The sequence below is a fragment of the Thalassophryne amazonica genome, chromosome 2 (assembly GCF_902500255.1).
Source record: "Thalassophryne amazonica chromosome 2, fThaAma1.1, whole genome shotgun sequence".
In the NCBI taxonomy this organism is placed as follows: Eukaryota; Metazoa; Chordata; class Actinopteri; order Batrachoidiformes; family Batrachoididae; genus Thalassophryne; species Thalassophryne amazonica.
The window spans coordinates 142326451-142347562 of NC_047104.1; the positions used below are offsets into that span (position 1 = coordinate 142326451).

The 21112-nt window shown below is 39.5% G+C and overlaps 1 protein-coding gene across 1 annotated transcript in view; it reads left to right on the forward strand.

The window, feature by feature from the left end:
• The window catches only part of pla2r1 (phospholipase A2 receptor 1), a 115601-nt gene that overhangs the window by 84957 nt on the left and 9532 nt on the right, over positions 1–21112 (forward strand). The window contains exons 25-28 of the mRNA XM_034195243.1: positions 10505–10685; positions 10796–10930; positions 17719–17841; positions 17918–18094. Of these exons, the coding sequence (XP_034051134.1) occupies positions 10505–10685; positions 10796–10930; positions 17719–17841; positions 17918–18094 (616 nt within the window). The remainder of the gene's footprint in view (positions 1–10504; positions 10686–10795; positions 10931–17718; positions 17842–17917; positions 18095–21112) is intronic.

The following is a 21112-nucleotide window of genomic DNA, read 5'->3' on the forward strand; positions in this document are numbered from 1 at the left end:
GGACGATTGTCTGCATTTATACCATTTAACTTCAGTTTTAGTTAAACTACCGTTAATACCCATCCATGTGCATGAGATGCTTGTTAATATGTATATATATGATTTTTTTTCCCATCTCTTTGCCTTGATCGTTCCTTTGCTGCTTTTGTTACTGATACATATCTGCATCTTTAGTAGGTTGTGCATGTTTTTGCTATTCCAAAACATTATCTCGGTAGATTATCACAAAAGATTCTCAAAAATTATGTTTTTTGTTTTTGTATGTTACTTCTCTTTATCGTGGTCCAGTGCTTGATGCTTGATGTAATTTTGATGTTTGGTTCCCAAACATTGTACATCATTAATTAGAAAAGCTCATTCATATCCACCCCATTCCACAATATTTTCTTACGTGAGCTCAGACAATAACTAAAAAAGGAAAGCAAAACCACTCATACCATTTCCATCAATTATATCAAACTAAATATTCCTTCATATATTTTTTTCCTACTCTTTATATTTTGCAGTCCCCTTTTTAAAAAAATCAACATCAAAAAAGTCATGCAATTTAAGTAATGCTGATTTGACTAAAAAACTCTTTGGTATGATTTCTGAAACTGGCCTTATGTAATTTTCTTACTGTGCTTTGTATATATGTGTGTGTGTGTGTATCTATCTATCTATCTATCTATCTATCTATCTATCTATCTATCTATCTATCTATATATATATATATATATATATATATATATATATATATATATATATATATATATATATATAATTGATTTATTTTATGTTGCTAATAAATGTATTGCCCCATATTTCCACACAGTTACATAAATTAGGCGTAACATGGTGGCTTAGTGGTTAACACTGTCTGTGGGATCGCTTCCCACCTGGTCTTTTCTATGTGGAGTTTGCATGGGTTCCTCTGGCTTCCTACCACTTCCAAAGACATTCAGTTTAGGTGAATTGCACACTTTAAATTGGTGTGCATCTGAATGAGTTTCTCTGTCAGTATGTGGCCCTGCGACAGACTGGCATCCTGCCACGCCCTTTGACTGCTGGGATAGGCTCCAGCTTCCCGTGACCCATGATTGGAGTAAGCAGGTATAGAAAATGAATCAGCATAAATAAGGCATTGTTAATGAGCAGTACAATAAATATCATTAATTCATTATCTATACCTGCTTAAATTCCTATTTTTATCTTCATAAATTTAGCTTAAATTTAAATTTAACTTGTTTTCATTAAGCAATCTATTAAGGTACTAGGTTTACCTACTAGGTTTTAGGGTCGCTATTTTGTAAATTCCAACATGGCCACCATGAGGATACGTTAAGCTTGTCCAGTTTGGTAACATTATGTTCTTTGGCCCTCATAATGTAAATTTAGCTGTTTACATCAAAGGTCTAAATTACCTGGAAGCTGAGATATTAACAAAATTCATGGTTTATGGTTCCCATGTTGAAAATCCAAGATGGCAGCCATATATGGGTTTACGGCTGGCTGGTCCCCGCCTCCTTCGCTTGCACAGAAAAGGAGGCAGGCAACCAGCAACAAGTTACTCCATTTCATTGGCTGAGAGGTCTTTGCCCTGAGCGCTTCTGATTGGCTCACATAGATGGAAGCACGGCTGGTTCCCGCCTCCTCCCTTTGTACTGTGCAGGTTTATTTTTTTGACACATAAAATGCTGTTCTTAAATCCTTTTTAGCCCAAGGTGTAAGTGTTTCTTCATTCACATGGAAAATTAAAGCAGAGTGGAAGAATAATGTCCCAACTGCCTGTGTGTCACATTACGTCTAGGCAGATTTTTGCCTGGAAGTGATGTGACGTTGCTGGTGTGTCCCCGCCTCTTTTTCCATGTGAGTGGAGAAGGCGGGGACCAGCCAGGGTTAATTGCTTACACAATAAACTTTTCAAAATATATACAGTTACTTTCTCTATTTCCCCCCCAAAATCCAAATAAAGTTACAAGCAAAACATAGTGAGCCCAACTAAAAAATGACCATAAACAGCTGTTTTGACCTTTTATCCCAATGAAATGACTCCTTGCTGTTCTCAGAAACCACTGAGACTTGACAGCACATTTGTAAGTTATGGTGACGAAATGCAAGAGGCAAATAATTTTGTATGTTTGGAAAAATTTGACACCAAAATCATCATCATACAGTCTCTTATAATTGGCTTCGCGGGTCACTTGCAAGGTAGCAAGTTGTGCACAAGTGGAAGAATGTGCATGAGCTGCTGGTCAGAGCATACGTAATTAAATAAGGGAAAATATGACAAGTATAGGCCCGAAATAGAAAGCAACAAATTGCACCCTTAAATGGCCACATGATTTGTGTGCTTTTGCACAAAAAATACTCCCCGAAGAGTAGTTACAGTTGTCTTGCAGACCTTTTTTCTTGGTTCTTTGCTTATGCAGAGGCATTTTCTCCACCACCAGTTGCTTTTCTAGTCTGACCCTGAGCATTTGGGTCACGTGGAATATGCCACTCACACTGTGAGCAGAAAGGAACACATTCATAGTCTCGCTCCTATTTCTTGCCTCTATCAACTCTTTAGATATGTACAGTATTTCCTTGATTAAAAGCCCAGGCAACTGTGCTCAGACCCGACACCTAAACGAGGCAGACCTTTATTCAAGTCCGGTGATTATTAACAAAATGCTGCTTGTTGCCTGCACTGTAATATGGTGTTAGGTTTCACACATACCCCTGGGTGTGGCAAACCAAAGACAACTGCTTTAGATCAGAGCCCTCTGTGTTGCTGCAAACCCTCTCTGTAGTCTGATGTGCACCTCCCAAATGACAGAGATGGCAAGGGCTGTGATTGGTCACTTTTCTGGTTTCACTCCTTCCTCTCCTGTCATATTTTCAAAGCTTTTGCAGTATGCACGGCGATTACATTTCAATCATTTAATTCAGTTTATTTTAATTCAATTTATTTAATTTATTAGTTATTCACGTCGGCGCCAATGATGTCAGGATTAAGCACTCAGAGGTCACAAAAATGGACATAGAGAGGACTTGTAACCTTGCAGAAAGATGTGTTAGCATTGATTAATAGTCTCTGGTCCACTCCCCTCCCGGGGTAATTATGATGCGTTTAGCAGGTTGACATCATTGAATAGGTGGCTGGTGAAATTTTATAGACAGCAAGGCTTTAGTTTTATTGATAACTGGCCTTCGTTCTGGGGCTGCCGTGGCTTGCTGATGCCGGATGGCCTTCACCCTACTGGGGAAGGCGCCGCCATCTTGGCTGCGAACATAGATGGAGGTCTACAGGGAGCTCTATCAGGAAGCTCTTTTTCCTCAGAGGGAGTTTTTCCTTTCCACTGTTGCTCTGGGAGTTGGTATTGCTAGACCTTACTTGTGTGAAGTGCATTGAGGCAACCTTGTTGTGTTTTGATGCTATATAAATAAATGAAAAAATGACAAAATAAAAGTGGTAAGGAGAAACTCCCTCTGATGATTTTGAGGAAGAAACCTCAAGTAGTCCAGACTCAAAGGGGTGACCCAGTGCTTAGGTCATACTAATAAAAAAAAAAAAAAAAAACATTTTTAACAGTACAGAGGAACATCAAATGTTTGAGAATTATTAAGTTCACGCAAACGTCCAGCACAGTAACAGTTGGTTGGGAGGGGGAGAGGAGGTGGGTGGGGTGGGGATTGGGTCTTCAGATCCAGTTTTCGAGCATAGTCCATTTTGCAACTGCCGTAGTTGACCTTCATTTGCACTGTTTGATCATGGATCATAAAGAGGAACGTTTGGCAGAAAAGTCCACAAATATGACCAACTTTACAACACGGCGTCAGTAAACTACAAAGACACTCAAATGACCCCCAGTTCCTGGAGGGAAATTGTGCTTAGGAGGGTGCTAACTAGAGCACAATAGGTGCTAATTAGAGCTATTGTTTAGTCACCAGCCTATAGCAGTCTGCCTCTCGGTAGGAGGGGTCTGGTTAGGTTAAAAACTCCAGCTTTTGTGACTTATTGATTATTCGTCTCTACAAGAGTCAAGACAGAAGTCAGACCAGCAGAGCAAGAATTTTAGCTGAGGAAGCTTCTGCGATTTGAAGCGAAACGTCCTCGCGTCAAGCAACCCAGTCCAGTCGAAGATTCAAGCTTCTCTACTATTAATTTGCAAAATAGATTTGTGTCTTTTTTAAATGTCAGGGAAAAATGAGATATATGTTGTAAATATTGATTTATTTTTAAAAGGTGGCTCAAAACATCTTAATTCAGAGTACTTTTTAAGACAGGTTTATTTAACATTTAAAATTGAAATATAGGAGTTGAGGATGGAATGTGCACACTGATCTCATCAAAATCATTCAGATTGGTGAATATGCACCTTATCTTCCCTGTGTCATTGAAGTTGAGGACTGAGGGCTCACTGATGTCTAGGGAAAAAATATGACTTTTCCTGAATTTTTCTGAGAGGTGTGCTTGCTTAGAAGAACAAATACATTCTGTTTGAAACTGCTATATAAATGAAGTTATTTCCCACCCACCAGGCAATGCAAAAAAGAATATGAAGTTATAAACACAACACTGTTGAATAAAAAATAGCTTTTGTTAAAATGGCTATTCAGGTATTCATTATTGCTGCTCATATTGCAGTTTAATAAGCAGTTAAGTATTTTATTTATTTATTTATTTATTCATACATTGGACATTTTGTTTTCATTCAGAACCATGGGCAAAAGGTCCTTGTTTTCAATTTGTTCAAGTTCTTTTTTAAAATGGGAAGCAAAGTTATATTTGCCCGAACCCCCTTTTTCTGATATATATATATATATATATATACATACTTGGGTCAAGGATGAATGCTGTCCAAACAGAAAGGTGATAGGGTTAATATTTCTGGAGAAATTAACGATATTAGCTAACAACAGTGAACAGTGGACACTGTGCTACAATACACCATGGGAGATTGGGTTTTAGGTTTTAAATGTTTTGTGGTTCATGTTATTTTAGCAGTGTTGTTAGTAGTGGCGTAGGGATAAACAGTGCAATACGTGCCATTGCACTGGGGCCTTTGACATACAGGAGCCCATGAATTCATCAAGGCTAATTTACATAATCACAATGAATCACACTTTTACATGTGTTGTGAGCACTACGCACAGCTGATTCATTCCCTTATAGCCTTGAAGAAAACCTATCTCTTCATGGTTTCCCAATTGGTTAAATAGTTAAGCGCAGTGTATTCCAAAATGGCTTGTTTTTTAATGAATAATATGTTAACTTTACAATGAAGAATACTCAGTGAAGAATAACGTAATGTCTGTTGGCGTGTTTCATAAGATGCTATGCAGTGTTGAATGCTGAGTAAACTGACACTGCCTCCATGTCAATCAGTGACATAGCTAAATTTCTGAGAACTAGATCTTGTGGAAAAATGTCTTCCTATAAACATACAGTGAGGAAAATAAGTATTTGAACACCCTGCAATTTTGCAAGTTCTCCCACTTAGAAATCATGGAGGGGTCTGAAATTTTCATCTTAGGTGCATGCCCACTGTGAGAGACATAATCTAAAAAAAAAAAAAATCCGGAAATCACAATGTATGATTTTTTTAATATTTTATTTGTATGTTACTGCTGCAAATAAGTACGAGGGTAGGCTAAAAGGTTCTAAGGCTCCCCATGAAGGAGCAATGCATTAACTGCATCATAGTGAGCCTTAGAACGTTTCAGCCTACCCTCGTATTTGAACACCTGTGAAAATCAATGTTAATATTTGGTACAGTAGCCTTTGTTTGGAATTACAGAGGTCAAACGTTTCCTGTAGTTTTTCACCAGGTTTGCACACACTGTAGCAGGGATTTTAGTCCACTCCTCCATATAGATCTCTAAATCTTTCAGGTTTGGAGTTTCAGCTCCCTCCAAAGATTTTCTATTGAGTTCAGGTCTGGAGACTGGCCAGGCCACTCCAGGACCTTGAAATGCTTCTTGCAGAGCCCCTCCTTAGTTGCCCTGGCTGTGTGTTTGGGGTCATTGTCATGCTGGAAGACCCAGCCATGACCCATCTTCAATGCTCTTACTGAGGGAAGGAGGTTGTTTGCCAAAATCTCACAATACATGACCCCATCCATCCTCCCTTCAATACGGTGCAGTCGTCCTGTCCCCTTTGCAGAAGAGCACCCCCAGAGTATGATGTTTCCACCCCCATGCTTCACGGTTGGGATGGTTTTCTTGGGGTTGTTCTCATCCTCTAAACATGGTAAGTGGAGTTGATTCCATAAAGCTCTATTCTGGTCTCATCTGACCACATGACCTTCTCCCATGCCTCCTCTGGATCATCCAGATGGTCACTGGCGAACTTCAAACGGGCCTGGACATGTGCTGGCTTGAGCAGGGGGACCTTGCTGCCCTGCAGGATTTTAAACCATGACAGCATCATGTGTTACTAATGTAATCTTTGTGACTGTGGTCCCAGCTCTCTTCAGGTCATTGACCAGGTCCTCCTGTGTAGTTCTGAGCTTTCTCAGGATCATTCTTTCCCCACAAAGTGAGATCTTGCATGGAATCCCAGACCAAGGGAGATTGACAGTCATCTTGTGTTTCTTCCACTTTCTAATAAATAATCATAACAGTTGTTGTCTTCTACCAAGCTGCTTGCCTGTTGTCCTGTAGTCCATCCCAGCCTTGTGCATGTCTACAGTTTTGTCCCTGGTGTCCTTAGACAGCTCTTTTGTCTTGGCTATGGTGGACAGGTTGGAGTGTGATTGATTGTGTGAACAGGTGTCTTTTACACAGGTAACAAGTTCAAACAGGTGCAATTAATACAGGTAAAGAGTGCAGAATAAGAGGGCTTCTTAAAGAAAAATTAACAGGTCTGTGTGAGCCAGAATTCTTGCTAGTTGGTAGGGGGTCAAATACTTATTTGCAGCAGTAACATACAAATAAATTGTTAAAAAAAAATCATACATTGTGATTTCCAGATTTTTACTTTTTAGATCATGTCTCTCACAGTGGACATGCACGCAAAATGAAAATTTCAGACCCCTCCATGATTTCTAAGTGGGAGAACTTGCAAAATCGCAAGGTGTTCAAATACTTATTTTCCTCACTGTAAATCTGGCAGTAATAAAATAAAGAACAGAAAGAGAAGAGAAGAGAGCAAAGCTGACTAAGTTAGACAGTTTGGATGTTCCAGCACAGCCAGTAGTCAGCACCAGCAGCCCACTGATGAGTTCAGGCCCGGCCGCTTCTCTTGTTTCTGACATTGCCTGTGACAGTGGCGTCAGCTGAGAGATCATTTTCCAAGTTAAAAAGATACCCCCAAGTTCCATGAAAAATGTTTGGTTCAGTGGAAGGGCATGTTGCTCCCATCTAGGAGCTTATAATAATCTGTCTGTCGTGGGTTGCCATGCCGCTTCCCTGTTGGATTACTGCTGTGTGCCAGTTTCATGAGAGGTCTCTGTTTTTCACATGTTGCACAGTTGCTGTATGGTTGGAAGAACTTTAAATATATAAAAAAATAAATAAAACAATAATATCTCTCTTATGTCTTGTCATGCTGTTGACTCCATTTTGTCATTTCTTCTTGCCTTAAGGTTTATTATGTAGGGGGGCACACACAGACAGCTCCTCCCCTGCTGTCTGATGTGATGATGAGGTACACTGACCTGCAGGCTGCAGACTGTTGTGCTCATGCGATTCAGAGCTGCGGTGTTAAATCTAGATTCTTGACCTCTTAAAAAATTTCTAATACAATAACCCAAGTCATCCCAAGTCATTTATTTGATTGTAAAATCCAACAAACTGTTGGTAAAAATCTATATAGACCTCATAGTGTGGCGCGTGCATGTGCATATACGCCTAATAAGTAGTAACATATGCATGGGGCCCGTCAATATATCTTGCACTGGAGCCCATGCTAAGGTTGTTCATCTTATTGAGTTAGTGTGTTTTTGTGGTTGAATTGGTTTAGTCAGTTTTGTTAAGTGTCATGTTGCCGTTACCATGAGTGAGAAGTGTAGTGCGTTTGATGTCTTACGCCACCGTCTCTGTGGGTGTGTTAAAACAGAAGCACTTGCTTGCAGCAGAATGCAGAAAAGACAAAAAGCTCTGCGTGCATGCATATAACTTTGATCACGGACAAACTGGGGAGAGCTGACATTTGCCGTTTGGTATGCTTATGTATTTTGGGTCAAGGATGAACGTCACCAAAATGGAACATTGATAGGGGTAATATTTGTGGAGAAACTACAGATATTAGCTAAAAACAGTGAACAGTGGATGTTGATAATTACATTGTTGCTCACACATCATTCCATGCATATGTGCATAAGTTTATTTAGTAAGTTCAATATAAGTACATAATATAATTGTAAATACATTAATTAATCAATTAATTAATTAATACATGGATGCACAAAGTGAAAACACCTATTTCCATTGTAGTCCATTTAAAAATCAAATGACAAAATAGAAATAATAATAAAATAAAATAATAATATTGATGATAATAATAATAATAGTGTGTCTATGATAACAAGAACCTAAACAATTTATAAATACATTAAGACAGTAAATTATCATTTAAAAAATTATGTAATTAAGAGGAAATAAAAGGGTTGACTTCCCCTAAAATCTGATGAGGTCTAAGTTTCTAAAAACATTGTGGACTCACACACCGTTCCAGCTCAGTATAGAAACTTTGCATAATATATTACCATCCTTGAAAAATGTCAGCTACCTTTTGTATAAACACTACCCAATCTAGACCCCATGGATCCCCATGGGTAGCGCTAGTATGTGTGTGTGTATCTGTGTGTGTGTGTGTGTGTATATATATATATATATATATATATACACACATGTGATATTTAATGTTCAAACTGATAAACTTTATTGTTTTTGTACAAATATTTGCTCATTTTGAAATGAATGCCTGCATCACGTTTCAAAAAAGCTGGGACAGTGGTATGTTTACCACTGTGTTACATCACCTTTCCTTCTAACAACACTCAATAAGCGTTTGGGAACTGAGGACACTAATTGTTGAAGCTTTGTAGGTGGAATTCTTTCCCATTCTTGCTTGAAGTACAACTTCAGTTGTTCAACAGTCCGGGGTCTCCGTTGTTGTATTTTACGCTTCATAATGCGCCACACATTTTCAATGGGCGACAGGTCTGGACTGCAGGCAGGTCATTCTAGTACCCGCACTCTTTTACTACGACGCCACGCTGTTGGAACACGTGCAGAATATGGCTTGGCATTGTCTTGCTGAAATAAGCAGGGACGTCCCTGAAAAAGACGTTGCTTGGATGGCAGCATGTGTTGCTCCAAAACCTGGATGTACCTTTCGGCATTGATGATGCCATCACAGATGGCTAAGTTGCCCATGCCATGGGCACTAACACACCCCCATACCATCACAGATGCTGGCTTTTGAACTTTGTGCTGGTAACAATCTGAATGGTCTTTTCCCTCTTTTGTCCGGAGGACACGACGTCCATGATTTCCAAAAACAATTTGAAATGTGCACTCATCAGACCACATCACACTTTTCCACTTTGCGTCTGTCGATTTCAAATTAGCACGGGCCCAGAAAGGCAGCGACGTTTCTGGATGTTGTTGATGTATGGCTTTCACTTTGCATGGCAGAGTTTTAACTTGCACTTGTAGATGTAGCGACGAACTGTGTTAACGGACAATGGTTTTCTGAAGTGTTCCTGAGCCCACGCAGTAAGATCCTTTACACAATGATGTCGGTTTTTAATGCTGTGCCACCTGAGGGATCAAAGGTCACGGGCATTCAATGTTGGTTTTTGGCCTTGCCGTTTACATCTCCAGATTCTCAGATTTTTTTCTGATTATATTATGGACTGTAGATGATGGAATCCTTAAATTCCTTGCAATTGAATGTTGAGAAACATTATTCTTAAACTGTCGGACTATTTTTTTCATGCAGTTTGTTCACAAAGTGGTGATCCTCACCCATTTTTGCTTGTGAATAGCTGAACCTTTTGGGGATGCTCCTTTTATACCCAATCTTGACACTCACCTGTTTCCAATTAGGTGTTTTTTGAGCATTCATCAGCTTTCCCAGTCTTTTGTTGCTCCGTCCCAACTTTTTTGAAATGTGTTGCAAGCAAATGAGCAAATATTTGCAAAAAACAACAAAGTTGATCAGTTTGAACATCAAATATCTTGTCTTTGTGGTGTATTCAATTGAATATAGGTTGAAGAGGATTTGCAGATCATTGTATTCTGTTTTATTTACATTTTACACAATATCCCAACTTCATTGGATTTGGGATTGTATCTTGTATAATATCTGTTATACTTTGAATTGGTGAAAACTGGTTTAACTTTGTATATTTACACTGTAAACTTTCTGGCTGTGTAACAAAGTTGTTATATGATATTGTTATTGTTATATTGTTCTTTTTGAGCCAAACTACTGTGCACTCACTGACTGACATCTGCTACAGTTTGTAGATTACTGCCACACATCAGCATAATCACAAATGTGACACTTCGATGATTGTATTTACAGAATGGTATCAATTACCGGTGGACTGATGGCAGCGACACGGTGTACACACACTGGGATGCAGCCGAAGATGGTGATGACTGTGTGACAAGAGAATGCGTATATATGGATGTGGACGGAGGCTGGCGGCGAACCGAGTGTGAAGCTCTACTGCCAGGAGCTCTGTGTCACGTACTTCCAAAAAGTCAGTGTGATCACTGTGACAGATGGAAATCTCACAGCAGCATTTATGTTACTAACAATGAAAGTTCAATATTAAACAACACATGTTCTGTGGTTTTTCGGCTCTCGCAGGGAGTAACTCATTTGCCACACCTGAGGTGGTTTGTCCGTCCACGTGGGTGAAGTTTGGAAAAGGCTGCTACAACTTTGAACCTGTGGTACAAAGTTTAACTTTGGAAGAGGCGAGAGATCACTGCAGACGGAAAGGTAGTGCTCATTAGACATATGCATTTATTTTACAAGAAGCAAAATTAATTTAACCCACACATTTTTTTATAACCCAAACACCACATTTGCGAGCAGAAGCTAACGGGCTAATGAATGTTATTGAACCAGGCACAAAAAAGTCAGAGTAAATTGTTTCTTGGGGCCACTAAATGGATGACAACATGTGTTCAGTGGCTCTGATAACATTTGAGGTAAATGTGCACATGTTCATGTCTCTAAATGTAATTAAATATTGGAAAACTTTTTAAAAACAGAACAGCCCTATTGTAGCCCAGCTGTTCTACTCCATGCTGTTCTTGCTCTCCTACACAATCCAGACAAGTGGAGTTGGAGTATCTTGTGGCCATAGATGGTAATTCAGGTTTGTTTTTGTTTTTTGTTTTTTCATTTCTACGTTGCTTCAGAATATAAGTTGCAGGACTTCCCAAACTAATAAAAATAACACAATGCTAAAATACCCTTGGCCGTATGAGCATTGTGTTCTTTATAATTTGCAGTCGTTTAATTAATTATTAAGATCCTATTGTGTGAATGTTTATATAACATTCATGTTATTTGTATGTTTCTGTTCTTTCGGATTTGTGTGTGTGTGCCGAATAAATCCATTCATTCATTCATTCATTCATATTGTCTTATATACAACTTGTACATGTTCAATCAGTCATGTTCTATCAATCATAAACAATATTTACATTTTAATGGCATCTGCAGGAGGCCTTGCATGTGTTTACATGAGCTTTTGACAAGAGGGGAAGTTGTGCAAATCAAAGAATACTTGTAGATCACCCTCTGTGCATTTGCAGGTATTAATAGGACAAATTTAACACATAGCAAGTTAGCTTAGAGTTAACCGGCATTAGTGCACATGCTAACATCTGTTAAATGTCTTATAAATCACTCCAGAGGTGTTATTAGCCTCCAAAAACAGTGTTCTCAGTTTTAGAAGTGTTTATTTCTTGCTAGCTTTTAAATAATATATGACAAAGAGGAAACAGAATTTCTACCTAGCTAGCAGACATCAGCACGCTAACGTCCGCTAAATGGTTTGTAAATCCTTCCAGAGGTGTTATAAGGTTACAGAAACAGTGTTCTCAGTTTTAGAAGCGTTTATTTCTCGCTACACTCACAGAAATATTTAACCCTAACTTTTAAGATTTATGTAATTTTATTACATGCCAAATTCCCATTTACTTTTTTTAGATAATTTTAATACAAACCTACCAAATAAACCTTACATGATGCATATTCATTACTGTAATAAATCCTATTTATTTTAAATGCATAATCCTCAGCTTTATGTGTTTAGTATTAATAAAATATAATTACTCTAAATCAATAATAATGACAGTATTTATTTAAATACATAAAGTATATTGTTTGAATTGCATAATAATTATGCTACCTATGCCATTTATCTTGTATAGGTAACATAATTATATGAATATTAATTAATATTTAATTAATGTTAATATTATTATTAATTATTAATACTAAATACATAAAGCTGAGGATTATGCATTTCAAATAAATAGGATTTATTACAGTAATGAATATGCATCATGTAAGGTTTATTTGGTAGGTTTGTATTAAAATTATCTAAAAAAAAGTAAATGGGAATTTGTCATGTAATAAAATTACATAAATCTTAAAAGTTAGGGTTAAATATTTCTGTGTATGTAGCTTTTACATAATATATGAGAAACATGTATATAAACACACAAAACAAAGCGGTTTTGGAGAGACCAGCCACTGACGTCACGGTGTAGCTCTGCTCTGATTGGCTGTCACTCGCGTCACTCAAACACAAAATGGATCAGCTTGAAGCAAAATGTGACACTTTAACCTCTTAAAATACATCAAGGTTAACCATCTTTGAACTTGTCCAAGGTCTATGTCCCAACAATTTTTCCTGTGAATTTCAAAAGTCTGGCAGTAACTGGACTTATGCTGAGAATAGCCGGACGGACGGACGAAAAGCCTTCGCAATACCTGATGTCCATATTTGATAGCCTTGGGTGAAAAACTAACTGAATTATAACTGCAAAAACAAAACAAAACAAAAAACAGGACTTCACATTACATTTTGCTTGGATCTATTTTGCTTCAAAATCACTCAGTTATAATGAAAAAATACTTAAAATATTGTAATCATGTCTATGTCTGTAAATACCACTGATTCTGACTCTGCAATCTGCTGCACTCAGAACACAGAAAATTCTTCTACATGGAAATGTGCACATTCAGTTATTTTTCCAATAGCAAACTCAGATCAGACTCACCATCCCTGAATTGTGATGTTGGTGTGTTAGCCGTCACAACACTATGGCCATACAAATAGTAAAAGAAAATGAGTGAAGTAATTACTAGAATAAATACACCAACCAGGAACAGATTCATGAGGTATCATGCATATATGGTATGCAGATATGAGGTAGCAGACTGAGGGCCTGATCTGCGAAAATTCCAGATATGAAAACGTATGGATTCATATTTGCAGTTATAGACTAATGAACAGATGGTTATAAATACTGTATTCCATTTCTGCCCGTGAATGCCCCTAAATCTGACATACTGTATCTTTAAAATGTAATATCTCACAAGGTTGAAAGCGCTGTAACTAGGTTTAAGGATATGATTCCTTCTTTATGTTCTCTAATTCCTTATACCAACACAGTGCAGAGTAGCTACCTAAACTCTGTGAGTGAGATAGAGTATCTCGTCAATAGTTTTACATCCTCATTGAAGACAACTTTGGATGCCATAGCTCCTCTGAAAAAGAGAGCCTTAAATCAGAAGTGCCTGACTCCGTGGTATAACTCACAAACTCGCAGCTTAAAGCAGATAACCCGTAAGTTGGAGAGGAAATGGCGTCTCACTAATTTAGAAGATCTTCACTTAGCCTGGAAAAAGAGTCTGTTGCTCTATAAAAAAGCCCTCCGTAAAGCTAGGACATCTTACTACTCATCACTAATTGAAGAAAATAAGAACAACCCCAGGTTTCTTTTCAGCACTGTAGCCAGGCTGACAAAGAGTCAGAGCTCTATTGAGCCGAGTATTCCTTTAACTTTAACTAGTAATGACTTCATGACTTTCTTTGCTAATAAAATTTTAACTATTAGAGAAAAAATTACTCATAACCATCCCAAAGACATATCGTTATCTTTGGCTGCTTTCAGTGATGCCGGTATTTGGTTAGACTCTTTCTCTCAGATTGTTCTGTCTGAGTTATTTTCATTAGCAGTAATTAAACCATTACTTAAAAAGCCATCACTTGACCCAGCTATCTTAGCTAATTATAGGCCAATCTCCAACCTTCCTTTTCTCTCAAAAATTCTTGAAAGGGTAGTTGTAAAACAGCTAACTGATCATCTGCAGAGGAATGGTCTATTTGAAGAGTTTCAGTCAGGTTTTTAGAATTCATCATAGTACAGAAACAGCATTAGTGAAGGTTACAAATGATCTTCTTATGGCCTCAGACAGTGGACTCATCTCTGTGCTTGTTCTGTTAGACCTCAGTGCTGCTTTTGATACTGTTGACCATAAAATTTTATTACAGAGATTAGAGCATGCCATAGGTATTAAAGGCACTGCACTGCGGTGGTTTGAATCATATTTATCTAATAGATTACAATTTGTTCATGTAAATGGGGAATCTTCTTCACAGACTAAGGTTAATTATGGAGTTACACAAGGTTCTGTGCTAGGACCAATTTTATTCACTTTATACATGCTTCCCTTAGGCAGTATTATTAGACGGCATTTCTTAAATTTCCATTGTTACGCAGATGATACCCAGCTTAATCTATCCATGAAGCCAGAGGACACACACCAATTAGCTAAACTGCAGGATTGTCTTACAGACATAAAGACATGGATGACCTCTAATTTCCTGCTTTTAAACTCAGATAAAACTGAAGTTATTGTACTTGGCCCCACAAATCTTAGAAACATGGTGTCTAACCAGATCCTTACTCTGGATGGCATTACCCTGACCTCTAGTAATACTGTGAGAAATCTTTGAGTCATTTTTGATCATGTCAAAGCGCATATTAAACAAATATGTAGGACTGCTTTTTTGCATTTACGCATTATCTCTAAAATTAGAAAGGTCTTGTCTCAGAGTGATGCTGAAAACTAATTCATGCATTTATTTCCTCTAGGCTGGACTATTGTAATTCATTATTATCAGGTTGTCCTAAAAGTTCCCTGAAAAGCCTTCAGTTAATTCAAAATGCTGCAGCTAGAGTACTGACAGGGACTAGAAGGAGAGAGCATATCTCACCCATATTGGTCTCTCTTCATTGGCTTCCTGTTAATTCTAGAATAGAATTTAAAATTCTTCTTCTTACTTATAAGGTTTTGAATAATCAGGTCCCATCTTATCTTAGGGACCTCATAGTACCATATCACCCCAATAGAGTGCTTCGCTCTCAGACTGCAGGCTTACTTGTAGTTCCTAGGGTTTGTAAGAGTAGAATGGGAGGCAGAGCCTTCAGCTTTCAGGCTCCTCTCCTGTGGAACCAGCTCCAAATTCAGATCAGGGAGACAGACACAGTTTATAGTTAGGGCTGGATCAGGTGACCCTGAACCATCCCTTAGTTATGCTGCTATAGACTTAGACTGCTGGGGGGTTCCCATGATGCACTGAGTGTTTCTTTCTCTTTTGCTCTGTATGCACCACTCTGCATTTAATCATTAGTGATTGATCTCTGCTCCCCTCCACAGCATGTCTTTTTCCTGGTTCTCTCCCTCAGCCCCAACCAGTCCCAGCAGAAGACTGCCCCTCCCTGAGCCTGGTTCTGCTGGAGGTTTCTTCCTGTTAAAAGGGAGTTTTTTCCTTCCCACTGTCACCAAGTGCTTGCTCACAGGGGGTCGTTTTGACCGTTGGGGTTTTTACGTAATTATTGTATGGCCTTGCCTTACAATATAAAGCGCCTTGGGGCAACTGTTTGTTGTGATTTGGCGCTATATAAATAAAATTGATTGATTGATTGAATATGGATAAACAATTCCTGGATTCTCCCCCTTTTCCAGATGCAGCCTATCCTGGGCCATTCCTATACGAGGTCTGTGAGAAAAGTATCCGACCTTTTTATTTTATGCAAAAAATATATGGATTTGATTCATATGTTTTTATGTCAGCCAAGCTTGAACCTTCGTGCGCATGCGTGAGTTTTTCCACGCCTGTCGGTTGCGTCATTCGCCTGTGGGCAGGCTTTGAGTGAGCACTGGTCCACCCCTCTCGTCGTTGTTTCATTGTGAGGAAATGGCGAAATGATTTGGGCTTTTTTCCTTCAGAATTTTTTCAGAAACTGTTAGAGACAGGCAGCTGGAAACCATTCGAAAAATTTATCTGGCTTTCTGTGAAAATTTTATGTGCTTCACAGAGAATAAGAAGTGTTACTACAGCTTTAAGGACGGCCCACGACCCGCCATCGAGAGGCAGAAACCACCACATCATTTCTAAACGGATCGCTGTGTGGAGCCGGGACCATCGTGTGCAATTTCTCTGGTTGTCACAAGAGCTGGACATCAGCCATTTTCCGGCAGATTTCACTTTTAACAAGAGATTTTGTCATGGAAAGCTGCGCGGAGGCTTTGCGCGTCATGACCAATTCGCTGATGAAGCGAGACAAAGGAACACCTCTGTTTGAGTGTTAGAGGACAAGTTGGGACACGCCTATCTCTGCTTTCAGTGCTTATCAGTCGAGTGAGTATAAGAGAAATTGTGGAGAGCTGGGCATGTCCCAACTTGTCCTCTAATACTCCGAAACGGAGGTGTTCCTTTGTCTCGCTTCATCAGCGAATCGGTCGTGACGCACGAAGCCTCCGCGCGGCTTTCCATGACAAAATCTCTTGTAAAAAGTGAAATCTGCCGGAAAATGGCTGATGTCCAGCTCTTGTTATAACCAAAGAAATTGCACACGATGGTCCCGGCTCCACACAGCCATGCGTTTAGAAATGATCTGGTGGTTTCTGCCTCTCGATGGCGGCTCGTGGGCCGTCCTTAAAGCTGTAGTAACACTCCTTATTCTCTGTGAAGCCCGTAAAATTTTCACCGAAAGCCAGATAAAGTTTTCGAATGGTTTCCAGCTTCCTGTCTCTAACAGCTTCTGAAAAAATTCTGATCGGAAAAAAAGCCCAAATCATTCCGCCATTTCCTCACAATGAAACAACAACGAGAGGGGTGGACCAGTGCTCACTCAAAGCCTGTCCACAGGCGAATGACGCAACCGACAGGCGTGGAAAAACTCACGCATGCGCACGAAGGTTCAAGCTTGGCTGACGTAAAAACATATGAATCAAATCCATATATTTTTTGCATAAAATTAAAAGGTCGGATACTTTTCTCACAGACCTCTTCTGAAAATCACTTAACTTTTTTTGTATACTGCTAAAAAAAAAACCCAAAGAAACCAATCAGTGGGCATAAGTGAAACCATGACCTCCTCAGTGGAGGTAACTCATCCATGGACCCTGATGTGAATCTGCTGCTTTAATGTAAATGAACATGCCTCATTAGTAGTGATCTGTTTAAAACATGTGCCTTCACTTGTTGGAGCTTCCATCCTTATGAAGTGGTTTATGAATGTGAATATAAAGACATTATTGTTCCATCTTATTTCCTGTTTTCTCTGAATGCAGGAATGTGTTCAAGAGTTAAAATCACTGCTGTGTATTAAAACAGTTATAACTGGACTCTTACCTACTTTGCCTTTGTCCCGCACAATGAATGTTGAGTTTGTTTTCTTCATCTCGATGTTTAGTCAACACTTCCGATGTCCTGACTCTTGAGAGTGAGGCGGAGAACCGTTTTGTTCTGGATCAGCTGTGGTCGGCAGGGGTGCTTCACCAGACCGTGTGGCTGGGGATGTACTTCAACACTGACAGTAAGAAACCACCAAACGTTTGCTCTCCCCAAGAACCGTCTGAGAGGTAACACTTGAAATGTGGTGTCTGATTTAGCGGATTCTTTGGCCTGGGTGGACGGTTCGGTTATGGACTACACCAATTGGCGCTTCAAAGTCCCTGATCCCAAGCTGCTGACCACAGATACCTGTGTTTCCATCAGGGTGGTCGATGGCGTGTGGCACTTATCACGATGCATTGAGCGGCTGGGGTTCGTTTGCAAATCCCGCACAGGTAAGCAGGAATAAGTAAGGAATAAGTAAGAAGTAAGCGCCACGACCGTGCGGAAAAAAAAAACGGTCAAAAAACCTGTCCAAAAAAACAAAACCAAAAAAAAAAAAAACGGTGGGGGGGGTTGTCCTGACGGGGGGTTTGTGGTTACGTTACGGCAGAGCGGCGCCCCCATCTTAGCCCCCCCCGTCCCATGGTAGGAGGCGCACATCTGGCACCTGTACAATCCACTGTCCTCAGATCACATCATCATCTGTCGTCATGCTCTGCTCTATTATTGTATAATATTTCAAATAAAGGTTTTGAAATTCTCTACATTCCCATTAGGTTTTATTCTGTGTTGTGTATGATGAACCGAAGGAATTCCCAAGGTTATGGTGGTCGTGGTGGTCAATTGGTCAAGTTGAAATGGTTCAGCGACAGTCTCACCTCTCGCGTTAGTTGAGCAACGCTGCACAGTGCAGAGTTTGTGCAGGGGGAGGGGGGAATCATTCAATGTTTGGACAAGGAGGTGGTCGAAACGGAGTAAGACATAATCATGGATAGGAAACGATCAAAGCCATCAGGTGCCCAATTTCGAAAGAAAAAGAAAGAAGAAGAGGAGAAACGAGCAAAGGAAAAAGGTATGTATTGATTTACGTATTCCCGCAGCTTCACAGTGCTTTAAACAGTGTGGAGTTCAATTGCGAAGCAAAGATTGCAGCAAAACGAGATGAGTCATTGGATAAATGCTGGGCTTTGTCCCGCCCATCGGACGCTCCGCGTATTTTGGGGTCTATGGGGCAGTGGGCTGGCCTCGGCTGGCCCGGACGCTCAGCTTCTGCATGATGATTGGATGATCTGTCTGAGGCTGAATCCCTTTTTGATTGACAGCGAAATGAGCGAATCAGCGATCTTTTGGTGTAAACATCCGTGGAAGCATTTTTTAATTTTCATTCTGTTCTGAGTTGAACCGGAGACTTTTCTAATCCTCTAAGCGGCATTTTCTTTGTTAAAAACGACTAGCGACAAATCGAGCTTCTATTTCTGGTGTGTTTTTTTTTGTAGCTGCTTGTGTTTGGAGACTGACTTCTATCACTCTTTCTGACTTCTATCGCAGTTTCTGTCCCTACCGAGCAGCGGGTGCTGCTGAGCTCCTCCACATCACAAAGCACTCACAGGCGGATACACTTCACACTAGCCTCGCGCCAGTCCCAGCTTGCGAGCTAGCTAGGTAGCAAGCTGCACATAATGGCAGACAATTTGAATGTTGTGGACCGGATTTTGGCGAAGCCATTTGATAGTCTTCCTTACGAAGAAGCCATGGCTGCTGTCATGGCTTCAGCTCTCAGTGGTTTGCAGGCCAAAGTTAAAGCAACAGCCCCCAGTGCAATGTTTGTGCATTGCTATGCACACAGACTGAATCTGGTTCTGTCTCAGAGGGCTAAATGCTTATCTGAGTGCAGAATATTTTTTGCATCACTCTCTGGGTTTGCCACATTTTTCTCAAAATCCACAAAGAGGATGTCTTTTCTTGAGTCTGCAGGCTGCTCAAGGTTGCCCAGAAATGCTCCTACTCAGTGGAATTTCACATCATGGATAGTGAGCACTGTGGCAAACAATTATGATGCCCTCCTGCAAACTTTTGTCTATAGACTGTTTTCCTCTTACTTCTTTTGCACTTCTTGTTATTTATGACAAATTATTGTGGTTTACCATTTTTGCCTTTAAAGAGTGTTAACTTCTTCACTTGTTGCTTCCTGTTACTTATGATACACAATAGTGTTTGTTATTTCTTCTTATGTGTACAGTAATGGGTATAGAATTTACCTCTGTCGTTAGTTCATTTATTTATGATACATGATTGCGCTTTACCATTTTTGCCACTTTAATGTATAGGGGTTTTTTTGTACATTTTTTGTCACTTCATGGTATTCTGTAATATACAGATTGTTTAACTTCTTTTGTTATTTATATGGTGCGACTTTAATGGAGGTTTAAGTCTTGTTCATTATGGTGAATGTACAAAGTGCACTCTGTTGGTAAAACTGAATGACGTGCAATATTTTGACCATCGGGTGGTGCTGTTGTGCAGTTGTGCTTTCTTAAATACCTGTACTGTACATAGTTGTAATGTGAAGTCACTGAGTCTTTTGTTTTTTTTATGTTCAAAAACTTTATTGAAGTAATTATTGTTTATCTTTGTGTTGTTGCAGTAGTCATTAAAACCGGAAATTTGTTCTTGAAAATAGCTGTTGTGAGTTAATTTGTGGGATTGTGGGTGTTCTGGACGAAGTTAGTGTTTTCATGGGTGGTGGGGCGGAGGTGGTGGCCATGTTAGTGTGCGCGGGGGGGGGGGGGGGGGGGGGCACGCAGGGGGTTTTGCCCGGGGAGTAAATCACTCTAGGACCGCCACTGGTAGCAGGAACAACAGCAGGACTGAAGTGAAGTCATAGGTGCTGGCGGCTGATATGACGTTGTTTTTAAGGTGGTATTGAGTGCTTGGTGCAATAGTTCCACTGATAATTCCATCGTTAGTGAGACGAGAGACTGCTCATAATTTTTAATTCCCACACCCAAGGCACCCGTTATTAAAAGCCATAGCCAGGTCTGCAAAAATATGTATGAATAAAACACTCAAACCAAGGTTAACCAGCTGAGCTTACTTAGTAACTTAATTGTTTAGTAATTTATTGGTCAGCTGAGAGTTAGATGAGATACGATCACAGCATTAATAAAATACTGACAGCAGTGAAGGAATATTGTTGAAAATAAGATGTAAAAAAACCCAACAAACAAATGATTACAGTGGTTTCAAGTATGTGCTCTTACCTACAGTGCATCCAGAAATTAATCACTGCCTATGTTATGTTACAGCCTTAGTCCAAATTGGATGAAATTCATTTTTCCCTCAAAATTCTACACACCATACCCCATAATGACAATGTGAAAGTTTTGTCTGTTTTAGATTTTTGCAAATGTATTAAAAATTTAAAAACTAAGAAATCATATGTACATAAGTATTCACAGCCTTTGCCATGA